Source organism: Apium graveolens, chromosome 8 (genome assembly GCF_009905375.1).
Source record: "Apium graveolens cultivar Ventura chromosome 8, ASM990537v1, whole genome shotgun sequence".
NCBI lineage: Eukaryota > Viridiplantae > Streptophyta > Magnoliopsida > Apiales > Apiaceae > Apium > Apium graveolens.
Window position 1 is genome coordinate 34,264,307 of NC_133654.1, and position 14,083 is coordinate 34,278,389.

At 34.4% G+C, this 14,083-nt stretch overlaps 1 protein-coding gene and 1 non-coding gene across 2 annotated transcripts; both read left to right on the forward strand.

The window, feature by feature from the left end:
* The first annotated feature begins 6,384 nt into the window (after positions 1-6,384).
* On the forward strand, positions 6,385-6,491 carry LOC141682231 (small nucleolar RNA R71). The gene has a single exon (XR_012559633.1). It is a non-coding gene; the product is annotated as a small nucleolar RNA R71 (small nucleolar RNA).
* A 5,172-nt stretch (positions 6,492-11,663) lies between these two features.
* LOC141679475 (uncharacterized) lies at positions 11,664-13,967 on the forward strand. The gene has a single exon (XM_074485970.1). The coding sequence runs from the start codon at positions 11,664-11,666 to the stop codon at positions 13,965-13,967; it is 2,304 nt and encodes a 767-aa protein (XP_074342071.1).
* Positions 13,968-14,083: the final 116 nt, after the last annotated feature.

Here is a 14,083-nt window from a genome sequence, read left to right on the forward strand (position 1 = left end):
TTTCACATACCTAACTCCTTTATCGCTTCTCAACTCTATTTCCTTTATATCCCTTTATACTTCTTCCCCTTTCAGTCTTTTATTTTCGTTTCTATTACAACCATTTCATGAACCAACACAACATAAGCATTGATTTCAAACATCCCGTCATTTTGGATTCGTGTCCTTCAGATGAACCTTGACGACTTTCAAAAACCTAGATTCATGATTCATCATACTTGTCCGCCTCTGGCGTGGTTTTAAAACTTCTGCACTATCTCTCTATCTTTCTTAGCCTTCCACCAGCGGATGGCCTCTCTCTTAGGAAGGTAAGTGGCAAAAATAATCTTTTGCGCTTCATCAGTCATTTAGAATCTCAAATGATTCCTCTATTTCCTTTATCCAGGCTCTTGCCTTGACTGGGTCAACTTGTTCCTTGGAACTCTGAGAGCTTAGCGACTTAAAGGTCCTGAAAGAATTTCCCACCGCATTGTTTCCTCATGGTGGTGGTTGGGGATAAAAGTATAAGTTTTGTTTAGGTAGGTCCATAAATTTCCCCAGAGGAGTACCATCCTGGTTCTCCCTATCTTGCTCGACTTCTATTTTCTCAGTATGAAATGTTTCATCCTTATCCTATAATTGGGGTTATCTTATACGTTAAAATCCTTGTTTTCCATTTTATTATGTTATGGGTTCCTTCTTTCTTGATGGCGACCTCCGTGACTATCACATTCAGGGTTTGCCCTAAATCTTATTCCTCGAACTATGGCTTTCATCTAAGATCCTGTCCTTAAGCTCTTAAACATTTGAAACCCAAATTCTGTAGGAATACCTCATTATTCCCTTATCATCTTTCTCGGTATTAATCTCTTCTCCGGTCATTGGCTTTCTGCCTTCATTCATCACTTTTCTTGGCACAATATGTTCTTTTCCAATAATTTGGGCTGCATTGCAATCTCAAACAGCTTTTCGGTACCAGCTTCGGTTACCTTCACTTCTATTTCCATTTTCTCAAAATCTCTTATCAACTCTCCCGAAGACATTATCATCTTGAGTCTCTCCTTTCTACTAAGGGCGTCAGCCACCACATTGGCTTTCCCTGGATGATAAAGAATCTCATAATCGTAATCCTTGATTAGCTCTAGCCACCTCCTTTGGTGCATGTTGAACTCTTTCTGCGTGAAAATATACTTGAGCTCTTATGGTTTGTGTAAATCTCGCACTTCTCTCTATACAAGTAGTGCCTCCAATCGTTAGGACAAAACTATTGCCACGAGCCCAAGATCATGGGTAGGATATCGGATTTTATATTCCCTTAATTGTCTTGACACGTACGCGATTATCTTGCCATGCTGTATAAGAACACACCCTAATTCCTTGTGCGAAGCGTCACTGTAAATCACAAAATCTCTTTTTCCATCTGGCAACTCCAACATAGGGGTCGTCACCAATCTTTTCTTCAGTTCTTGGAAGCTGCTCTCGCATTTCTCTGTCCATTCGAACTTCTTAGTCTTATGAGTAAGTCGAGTTAAAGGGGATTCTATCTTTGCAAACTTGAATGAACCTATGATAGTAACCGGCCAATCCTACCTCTGGTAGTCGCCCTGACTACAGTCATTAATTTCTCAGCGGTCCTTTCTTCATTCTTGTCAGGATCTCCCACGGGATCCTCTTCAGCAATAATCCCTTCTGGGATAACATCCTCAACCGCTATAGCCTTAATTTGAACATCATCCGGTCCCTCGTTAGGGGGCTCCATTGGATCCACAATCTAATCCCCAATATATAGTAAAACATCATCGTGTTATTGCTCTTGAACTTCAGGGTTCGGAGTCCCGCTACCATATACGATAATGATCTATGTTACTATCATGATATTTATAAGGGTTCCCGTAAGGGTTTTAACTTTCAGTACTACGTTAGGTAGTCCGACTATGAACTTGGCAAGATTTCTTATTATCTTAATGAACTTATCATTTTAACGACGCATCATCTCTGAGATTTATAATGCCTAGCTCTGATACCATTTCTGTAACACACCCAAATCCGGGGTCGGGGATCCGAGTTGTCACGAGTTCCATTTCCCTTAATAACACTTAATCTTAATAAACAACCAACTACTGCGTACTGTGACCCCACAATATACACCCACACCACAAGTTATAGTCTCGGAAATGAATACCAAAAATAACACAAGTCATTTTATTCCACAATTATAAACCACTACACCTCAAAAGGGTTTCTGAATAAATTTACATTTTCTTTGCCATTAATACAGTTCATAATATACATAAGTCTGGTACATCAACAGTTGAAAATCTAGCCTATTGGTAGTTCCTACCTCAGCTACAGCGGCATCAACGCCTACAGGAAATTATGGAACATTTCCTATCCGCTCGTGAATTGGGAGTTTGGTCATGTTCATCTTGACTAGCTGTTGTTGTGTGATGAAAGAATAAAGAAAGGGTGAGCAACAAGCCCACCGAAATAACATGTATAATAATTAACAATATATGAGCATTTTCATAATACTCATGAAAGTCTTGGTCAAACAGAAATGAGCCAAGTTTGATATCATAACGCGACAAAGTCGCAAAATATTCAGTATATATATATATATATATATATATATATATATACTTTTTCAAAATCTTTGAAATCCTCTGCCATGCATAATATACACAGAGTTCAAGTTTATAACTGTATAAAAATATCGTTGCAAGGTGATCCCATATATCTAACCTTGTCTCAACGTTTTTCTGAAAATGTTTGTCATGCATAAGATAATCATTACTAGATATAAGTTGAAAAGATGAAGTCACAAGATACTCTCATATACTTATATATTTTCCAAATACTACTTGAACTACCACTGTTCAAGGTATAATAAGTGTCAAAAGTTCATCACATAGATGAGACTACAAGATAAGACTTGAATAGAATCAATCTTTGAAATATCATTTAAAAGAAATGAAGTTACGAGATACTTCATTAATTCCCGATATATATATACCTATATATATATCCCATACACTCCTTGAAAACCTCGGTTATGAAAAGTATAAACAGAGTTGTAATACCTAATGGATTTGGAAAGAAGAAAACTTTGGCATAAATCCGATATCTTGCTGATCAGGCAAAGATACCAATTAAGTAACCTTTTCTACTAGTAGATGGATGAATTCCCCACCGGTCATCACCCTGTCCGCATTAGGACCTTGTGCTGGACCGCCACCCGGCCTCTTACGCATTGATGGACTGCCACCCAGCCACTTACACTTTGATAGACCGTACCCCGGCATGTCGCTTATGCCGACTCATTTAGAAGGAATTACTTCCCGAATGTTGGGAAAGTAATCAAAAGCTCTTTATCAAATCAGCAACCTCGTTGCGAATATAAATCCCCTTCGAAAGGAAGATCTTAAATTTGAAAATTAGTTTTGGGATCCGCTTTAACTTTTAAAATCATTTTGAAGACTCGACAACATTTTTGAAAGCGTTTGGATTAAGGATGATTTGATAGAATAAATAAATTCCAAGATAATAAAAAAATATCTGAATATTATGATATAAATAATATTCCAATAATGAATAGCTTTTATCAAAGCAAATGAAGTAAAAGTTTTGAAAATAACTTTCTGAAAATATTTAAGGTAAGAATGATTGACGATATCAATCATTTCTCGAATATTTGGCGAATAACGAAATATTATTCTTTAAGAAAATAAAGAATATTATTTAATAAAATAAACAGAGTCATAAGTTCTCGAATGAATATTCAAACTAATATTCACTTATAAATTAAAACTATCGAATAAACATTATTCGATTAATAGTTTTGAAAACTATATATATATATATAATATACTCGGGAACATCGCCTCCCGGTTTAGAAAAATGTTCAACTCTGGGTCCCCTATACTAAGGGTATACGCAAATAATGCCTATCTCTAGCATAGGTATTATACAGTTTATAACAATTGAATCGATAATGAAATATCAAGATTACGAAACATGCATGCATATATATATCATATCAACATGCTCCAATATATCGCAAGAATTGCTAATAACAACCATGCACTTATCTCAAGATAATGCATCAATATATTTACATCACTATAATAGTGTAACGGGTAGAAAACTTGCCTGAGTGTTCCGGGGTAGACTTAAGCTTAGAGTGGGTCCGGTAACCTATGAACAACAACATAATCCGGAATTAAATCACGATCGCTTAAGAAACTAGACTTTATCCATTTAGACCCTAAGGTTCGCTTTTGCGCTTAACGATTTACATAAGTCGCTCGAGTACCCTTGGCTCCACCATTTTTATAAAATTAACCGTTAAACATTTTAAGGTGACTCTTTCGCGAGTACTTTATCAACTGCCTAATCCACCTTACATAATTGTGTCGTAATCCAATTAGTCTTTTAAGGGCCTTAAACAAGGTCTCAAAGTTTTGTGAGGGGTAAGGGTTTGTTCGCGAAACGCCGTTACTTAAAACGATCGTTTCTCCTAAACTGTACATCGAATCTAAGCGAACCATATATCAAAACGAAGCTTAAAACACAACCTATATAAACTTGGATTTTTTCAGTTCGTAGCAGTGGGTGTTTGGGTCCAAAATTTATGCACAAAATAGTTAAGGAAAATCGGGCATTACGACGGCTATAACCTAACGATTTCTAAATTTTACCAACACCGAATCAACACCAATCCAACCACAACAATCCAAACATCAACCACAAACAACCCAAAATCCTAATCACCATTATCATCCAAACAAACCAAATTTAAAACTAAGGGTTCAAGAGTTTATACCTTACTTCGAGAGCGGAGAATTACTAACAAGCCTTTAGGAACCTCTAACTATCTCTACCAAGCTTGGATTTTAAAGAAAACATAAGAAAACAAAATGTTAGTTCTTGAAAACACTATTCATCAAGAACTTTGAGAAATTTTTTAACTAAGGAATCCTTGGAATCTTGGCTTCAAACTTATAGCATAACTAAGTTATGAAATATAGGATCCAAAGAAACAAACCTTGTAATTTTCCATGGCCTAGAGCTTGAGTTTTGAAAATCTATTTCACCATTTCTATAAAAAGGTCGAATGGAAGAAGAAGAAAATGGGGGAGGGCTTTTGCTTGCTTGTTTTGCCTTGGGAAATGAGAAAGAAATGCTTGGTGGAGGATAATTCTTGAACAAATATCTTGATAAAGTGACGACATCACTTGCTTATGTCATTGCTTGCATCATTCCTTTGCCACTAGTCACAATCTCATGGTGTGAGGGTAACTTTAATTACAACCACATATTTTAGCTTCTCTTGGAAGCTTCCTTCCCATGCTACTTGCACGCGCTTGCCCCTTGGTCGTTTATTTGTTTTACGGTTCGCTTAACTCTCATTTTCGTTAATCGTTTGAGGGATCGTATCCAGGATCTTATTACTTGGGCTTCCCTAAACCTTTCTTAATATTTTATATTCCTTAAATGATCTTCTCTTATAATCCTTGAATTGAAATCTTTTTCATCATGTTACCTTATACTTAATTATGTCGGTATCTGGTGGATTTTCGGGAAAAAAAATTAAAAGTGTCTGAATTCAAATTCTAACGATCTTTACATACCCTCATATACATTATGGAGTGCTAATACGATCTCAGAATATCCATTAAAGAACCCCTACATAGGGTGGTCTGACAATTTTTATTAATCAACAATATCAGCAAAAGTTACTTTTTATTAGGGTCTCAAAAATTTCCAAAAATTGGGGTTATTACACAACTCCTCCAATTCGGATTTTTCATTCAAAGATTGACATGTACCTCTATGAGTTTTCTGTTGCATTCCCATTGGCTGAGACTGTTTCCTTGGTGCAAATTGTTGCTGAAAACCAGGAGGATTGAATTGCTTGTTTCCAAACTGCTGGAACGGCTGTTGCATCGCATTCTGATTGTTTCTCCAGCTGAAGTTAGGATGATTCCAGTTGTCAGGATGATAAGTGTTTGGAACTGGTTGTTGTGATCTCTGAAAGGTGCTCACAAACTAAGCTGATTCACTAGATATAGCGTATTGCTCCGTCGTATGCGAACCTACACACAACTCACAAACACTGGTTATCTGATTAACACCATAGTTAGCCAGAGAGTCGATCGTCATAGACAACGCCTTTAGTTGAGCAGTGATAGTCGTAGTTGTATCTATTTTAAGAACTCCTGCTACCTTGCCCTATGGCAATCTCTAGATTGGATACTGAAATTCATTAGCAGCCATCAGTTCAATTAGATCATAAGCTTCCTATAGCTCTTTGCCCATAATGTTCCACCTGATGTTGTATTGAGTATAGGTCTTGACTGTTCTCCAAAATCGTTATAGAAGCAATTGATGATCATCCAATCAGGCATTCCATGATGAGGACACTTCCTAAGCATCTCCTTGTAGCGCTCTCAGGCTTCACATAGAGATTCTCCTGATTGCTGTGCAAATTGAGTAAGAGCATTCCTGATTGCAGCTGTTTTTGCCAGAGGGAAGAATTTAGTGAGAAACTTTTGAGTAAGATCTTCCCAAGTAGAAACCGAACCAGCTGGTAGAGAGTGTAACCAGCTCTTAGCCTTGTCCATCAGAGAGAATGGGAAGAGCCTCATCTTAATAGCATCTTCGGAAATATTGTTGAACTTAAAAGTGTCGCAGATCTCGATGAAATCTCTTATGTGCATGTTGGGATCTTCCGTTGGAGAACCCCAAAACTGGACTAAATTCTGTACCATCTGAATTATGTCAGGCTTGATCTCAAAGGTATTAGCTGCGATAGCTGGCCTGACAATGCTAGATTGAATGTCATTGATCTTCGGTTGAGAAAAATCCATCAACGCTTTCGTTGGTGCTGCAGGTTCTCCCATCGCATAAAAACTAAAGTACCTGAAACACAAACAAGTAAACCGTGAAAGGTAACACGAAACTAGTAAATGGTAACTTTCGTTGTACGAATACCCTACTAGCAGACATCCACAAAAGAGATAGAAGCTGAATAGACACCAAATATGTTGAGACCCTATATGTCTATAGAAATTGACAATATAAAGGTTTAATGCGCAAGTTATCTATCGTGATTACATAGGGCAAGTAAGATGGTTAAAATTACCTATGAATCATATTTTCTTTAAAAGCTCAGGGTTTCTGAATTTTTCTGTTGATTCTTCTTTTGGTCGTATCTTGAGTTCTGCTCGTCAGAATTAGGCGATTCAACTGCCCACGCGAAGCTAAAGAGATTCTCTTCAACTTAGAGACTGTACTAGGCTTCCAATTCTTAGCTCTTTTCAGCATATTTTTTTGAAAAGTTCCTTTCTTCATTTAACTGATGCCTGAAATGTAATAACACAAAAACATATCAAAAATACCAACTTGAGTCCAAAACACCAACTTAAGCTTGTAATAAAGCGTTCCAAGTAGATATAAAATCCACTTATCAATTAGTTGGGTGTGGTGCTTTTAGGGGGGACCATTAGATTAGATTGATCTAATGGCTTAGATTAGTTTCTAGTTTCTATTTTAATCTTAGTTTCTATTTGAGCATGTGCCTACATGTATATGATTTATGTTATAGTATTCATAAAATGTATGATAATATTGGTTTACATTGATTGTTTGGTTGTGTTCTTACACGTTACAACGTGCATGAAAGATTGGTATCGATTAAAGCGGATAATCTTAGTAAGGTTTATGCAACTAGAAGGTTCATGGCATGTCTATGGCATGTCTAGAGATATGTCTTTATTAATATTGAATGAGGTAAGGCGAAAAGTTATTAAGGTCAAGCATTAAAATTTAAGAAAACATAAAATTCAAATAACAATTGTAAAATAAAATTTTATGTGAAAAAACTAATATATTCTGGAGTAGTTGAAACAAATACGGAAATTTTTACAACAACTCACATGAATTGCCCTCAACAGTGAATAATAAGAAATACCACTACATAGATGTCGAAAAATATGTCACGTACTAACGGCATCACACCTCAAAAACTATTATTCATATACACAAATAAATACATAATTAATCTCATGGTCGATAACATGAATATGCAGTAAATAAGTTCAGGTAAAGAACATCAATTTGTGCAATTTAGAGAATGCTCGTGCATTACACGGGATATAGAGCTAGTTCCATCCACTCCCCAATTACCCCACTATTGTTTTACACAAAATTAATTTTTCTAACTAAATTTTTACTTTTTGCTGAGGTGGGATGATGTATGAAATCTTTTGTTCTATATTTAGCACAAATTATATAATTGTGCTATTTTAGCACAAGATATATAACAACATTGAAGTGATAAATTTTAGTTTTTGTATTATGATATAAGTATTGAATAAGATATAACACATCATTCATTTCCAATAGTCTCTATATATAGGCTCTTAACTTCAAAAATAAAGGGTCTTTCACAAATTAGAGTTCCAACAGCCTCGTCGAGGCTCTTTAAAATGTCGAGGCTCTTTAAAATGTCCGGAGCATACTCTCCCTCCTCAAAGTTAAGATCTCTCATATGAATCTTAACTTTTATTTAATAATAAAATACTCATTCACTTCAACTTTTACCCCATTTCAAATTTTTACCCCATTTTTATTTCTCGTTTATGTTCAAATATGAACAAAATATGAATAGAGGGGGATTTAAAAAGTATTGTTAAAGTTAATCCTCTTAAAAATGTGCTAACTTACTAAGGACATAATATTTTATATTATATTTAAGAGTTTATTAGGAGAATGTTGGAGATGTTGTAAAGCATCCCAGATAATGTGAAACTCCCTTCTTTGTCTTTATCTCTCTTTTATAATCTCTCTATCCTAAATTAATTGTTTATTGTGATTGTTGCACGTAATTTAAGATATCTTGACTGTATATCTTAGTTAATTATTTTTCAAAATTTTATTTTATGAATAAAAATTTAAAATTTAAGTTTTTATTACCAAAAAAATATTTAAAAATAATTAAAGGAGCTATATGATAATACACCTTATAATATATGTAAAATTCAAAATGGACAACTAATTTGAAATAGAGACAATATATTTTATGTTTTTCATTTATTTCTTCCCGGCTCTTCTAATTTTTATACTATTTACATAGATGCTTACAATAAAAGTTAATTTAATCTAAATCTAGTAATAATGTTAGTTATTTAAACATATATCGTACACATAAATGTCAAGTACCTTAAAAATTGTTACTCTCGGCTGTTCTTTCTTTCTTAGTTCGTGGTACATATATTATAATATTCATAAATTTATGAAAACTTTCATGTTTTTAGAATACTAGCATAAATCCTCGCACGGTTCCCATTAATATTTTAAATTTTTATTTATCCAGTTATATTATATTTTTAAAATATTTATATAAATATATAATGATTATAAATTTATAATAAAAATAATAGAATAACATGTAGTCGTAATTTAGTAGAATAAATAGACTATTTCTAGTAGTTTAATAATTTAGTAGTTTAGCAGATATATAACACTATTATTTATATCTTTTAATAATAGCATAAGTTGTATTCGTAGTTTAGTAGGATAAGTATATTATATTAGTAATAGTTTAATAATTTAGTAGTTTATTAGATATATAACACTATTAATCTATTTTCGTAATAATCAAAATTAGGGAATTATCGTTAAACCAAACCGTTGAACCAAATTATCTTTATTCCGACTATTATAATATAGTATAGATAGTATAGTAGCTATATTTGTTTTTCTCCCATACCTAAATCACAATTTCTCAAAATTAACACAATTCCTCAAAATTAATTATTGTCATGATATGTTTATAATTTGAACAAGTTTGATACAACTAACAACGTGTGTATATATAGAGGGGTTGATCAAATACAAACTAAAATTAAAATAATAATTAGGAACCAATTTAAGCAATTAGATCTACCTAATATAATGGTCCCCTAAATCACCCTACCCAACTATTCTGCACCCTCCCACATCCAATTTCAGCTTTTTCTCTCCATTTTTAATTTGATTTTTCCCGTCAAACCGTAAGTTTTTTTTAAAATCCAATTTCACTATATTTTTCTACATCTCTTAACGATTGATTTGCATACCATATGTGTTATATTTCGAATTAGTTTTTTAAAAAAATTATTTGATTTCTAACTTATATTCTAAATTGGTTTTTATTAGAGTAGCTCTTATATATATATATCATTTTTGGGACATCCCTTTTTTCATGAATTAGGTCATATAAATTGTCATCACATCAAATATGTAATTTTAATATACTTCATTCGCATGATAGAACATCAAACATGTAATTTTAATACACTTCATTCACATGATAGATTACATGAATATATGATGAACATTTCACTTTTAATTAGCTTATTACTGTCCAATTTATGTAAAATTTATGTACGAGATTTGCATTCACAACTTTTAAAAGTGTGCTTTATATTAGCAAAAATTACATGATGAGGAAGAATATATAAAAAATGATTCAAGGGATTATTCGTCAATAGCTGAAATCAATGTTGTAAAAATTGCTAGGCGGACCAGGCCGTCATGGGAATCGCCTATTGTTTAATCAGCCCGACGAACATTAATCGGATTATTAATTGGCTATATTTAAATATTATTTTTATAAAATATTTAATTTTAATATTAAAAATATATCTTTTATAAGTAAAATATACTTACCCTCATTTTAGTGTCAAATATAATAGGTAGATATTTCACTATAATATATTAACTTCATTTTCTATTATAAAATTATTTTTTTACAATTTTACCATTAATTTGATTATTTTAAATTTTTCACCAATTAATTTCGCCTAACTATTGCCTAATTAATTCCGATTTTAACCGTCTAAATCATTTTTTACCGATTTTGACCAATTTTATAATAATCCGCCTAATTAACCGCCTAACCTTCCTTGGACTGCCGCGTAACCGCGAGGCACCCCAAGGCCGGTTTGAAGAGCACTGGTTGAAATGCTCCAAGTATACCACTCCCTCCGTCCCTCCTAATTATTATCGTTTCTGGGAGATTGTCCGGCACACATATTAAGATGAATACAAAGTATAGTTATATAACTTTTTTTAAAAAAAAAATTCTGAATAAAAATAGAATGTTTAAACTTTTATTCAGAAAAATAAAATTTTTAAAAAAGTTAAAGAACTATACTTTATTTTCATCTTAAAATGCATGCCGGACACTCTCCAAGAAACGATAACAATTGGGAGGGGAGGGAGTATTTAGGAACAAAAATACATTTATTAATAATTAAGTTTATATGAATTACCAACCAGTATATGAGCGCCCACACAGCAGAATACAAAAACTCTTCTATCTCAACGTGCAACACAAAGGAAATATTAAATTCATTATTTGTTGAATGGACAACATACGTGAAAATAGGTGGGTAGAATGATTCTTGAATGAACTATGAACATGTCAAATGTAATGTGTAAGCTTCTCCATAACTCTGCTATTTTCCAGGATAATTGTAATAATACTTTGTTAAACACATTTCAATACATATCTAATTTACCACAAAAACAGTAAGTGTGTTGTAGAGAGACTTTCTGCTGCTTTTACAAACACATTGGCCATGAAATACATTCCAAATTAGTAACACCACCTTCTAACAAGACATGAAGAAAGCAGAATGTCTTGTTACACTAGAATCAAATGTGAGGATTATCGAAATTTACTTAAAAATTACAAGCTTTTTAAACAAGAGGAAGCAGAAGATGAAGAATTCAGTACTCCTATGATATGGATCGGTATTTATATCGCTGCAGCATCACTTCTCTGCTTCCTTGCAACCGCAGCTGATGTGTTTCGAGGATTCATGGAAAGGAAACTTTGGTTCCCATGCAAATTTATCACTCTTAATGCAGTTTCCTTAACATTATTAGGTGTAGCAATGAAACTTCCCTTGGATTTAAATAGTTCAATGCCAGGCCAAGCTGATCAGCTTGTGAAGCTTAGCAGTTCGGTATTTTTGTGTACTATTATGGGTAATTATTTGCCTTCTTTAGGCGCTCTACACGACGAGGGACTTCTTTCTAATGTAGTGGCCTTGGCTATTCTTGTTATCACCCTTGTTGTGAATATAGGCATACAACTTGATACAGGTGTAATTTACCATGATTTGTATATAGAATATATTATTGTTTCATTTTTCTTGATGGTCTTGCTAGTGGTTCTCTGTTTCTCAGCTGTGGCAGTTCCAACTACCAAAAGGTATTTAGAATGGAAATACAGAGAGCTGCATAGAGTAGCGTTCTATAAACCAGAAGAAAAAAAAGGAAGATTGATTAGAGTTGAGAGTCTTATTGAAGATGTTAGAAAGTATTGGATGATGGTTCAGACAGGGAATCCTCAGTTTGTTTTGGCGCGATCAGTGACTTGCGCTGCTGCAGGAGTTGTCTGCCTCTTTGCAGCTGTCGTTTTAGCTGAAGCAGAAGTTAGATTGTTTTTCAAGGCTGGAGTCAATTGGTATGTTAGCAGCTCGAGTTACAAGTATTCAACACTTGCAACTCTTGGAATTCAATCTGTCGGGGTGATTGTTGGTACCATTGGACCGGCATTTAGGTGGTTTATTGGCACAAATTACAAATACTCGCAGAAAGCAAGTATCAATAATTTACGAAGAGAATTTACAATAGAGAGTTATTGGATACAAGGGCTAAAAGATTGGAGAGAGAAACCTATGGATATAAGGATTCATAGTCGCAAACTTAGGAAGGTTTTGCAAGTTTCTAAGAATGTGACAGTCAGTGTCTGCATTGCAATTCAGATATTCATTCTTTTAGCAAGCAAAACGGTCCGGGTCACGTCCATTTTATGCTTAAGACCGGTTCTTTCGTGTTGCTACTACTGCAAACAGTTGAAGAGAAAACTCATTTCTGAACACACTAATTTTAACAATCGAAAGTCACCAAAAGTAGGCTCTGCCGCAGAGATAGAACTTGGACGTTACGTGTTGTTGCTTGAAGGTGAAGAAGAATTACCAGCAAGAATATTGCATCGCATTTCTGATGCTGTGAATCGGTTGATACATATCGCTAGAAAGAACCGTCCAAGAAAGCTAGAGAAACTTATAGATAAGTCTACAAGCTTCCAAGGGGTAGCAGAGTTTGATAGTGACCAAGTTCAATGTTTACATTGTGAAGAGCCCCCGAATGTTTGGAGTCTTCCGGTTGTGACGTTAACAAGCATTGCGATCGCACTTCCAAATGTTAAAAAGAGCACTGTTAAAAAGTTGATACAAAGTGTGAGAGAAGGCCTTCTGTACATTGGACTTGTAGAGAAAAGTCTTGATGTCAATGGAGATCTGCTAAACATTACAAGTGCTGCAGATTTTTTGTGGATAGGTGTTGACCTTTATCGTAGTTGGCTAGACGTTGATCTACGGAAAATGTCAATAGAAGGGAATACATGCTCAGAGACTCTTAGAAGTTTAAGTGAGATGGCTGAAAGAATTGTAATGAGATTTAAGGGCAAAATGCGTGAAGCTGGTCCAAGGGAGATTCCTCTTAACTGGCCAGCCAAGGTGATTGCTGCAAATTCAATGTACAGAATCAGCCAAACTATACTTCTAGATTCCCAGTGCCACAGTTACAAAGCGGAGGTCAAACTGTTCAACAAATTATGTACTATGATTGCGGATATAACAGGTGCATGTCTAACCAACTTACCGCGTGTCATCACACTCAAGTGCTTTCACAGCGCGATAGAAAACAGAGAAGACAATGTCAAGCTTGCAGCCTCAATTCTAGGTGAGACTGAAGAGATTCTGAAAAGAGTTCAAAGATATGAGCTTCCTGATCTAAACAACAATCAATACGCATATATTGATGAGTGGCGCTTTGCATTCAGAAGAAAAAATTCCAGGCCATTAAGCCCCTCATCCAACGACTATATATCTGTTGGTTCTCCTGAGGTGCACATAGACATTGAGTAGGACTTGTCACAGAAACTCTGAGAGTGTTTTAATGTATAAGGTAGATTTTCATTCTGCTAGATTTTATATTTCGTTAATAGATTCAACATAGTGGTATCTAGGATAGTGGTTAATAT

Excerpts from the sequence above, each read along its gene's own strand:
- LOC141679475 (XM_074485970.1), top strand. The coding sequence starts at position 11,664 with ATGTCTTGTTACACTAGAATCAAATGTGAGGATTATCGAAATTTACTT.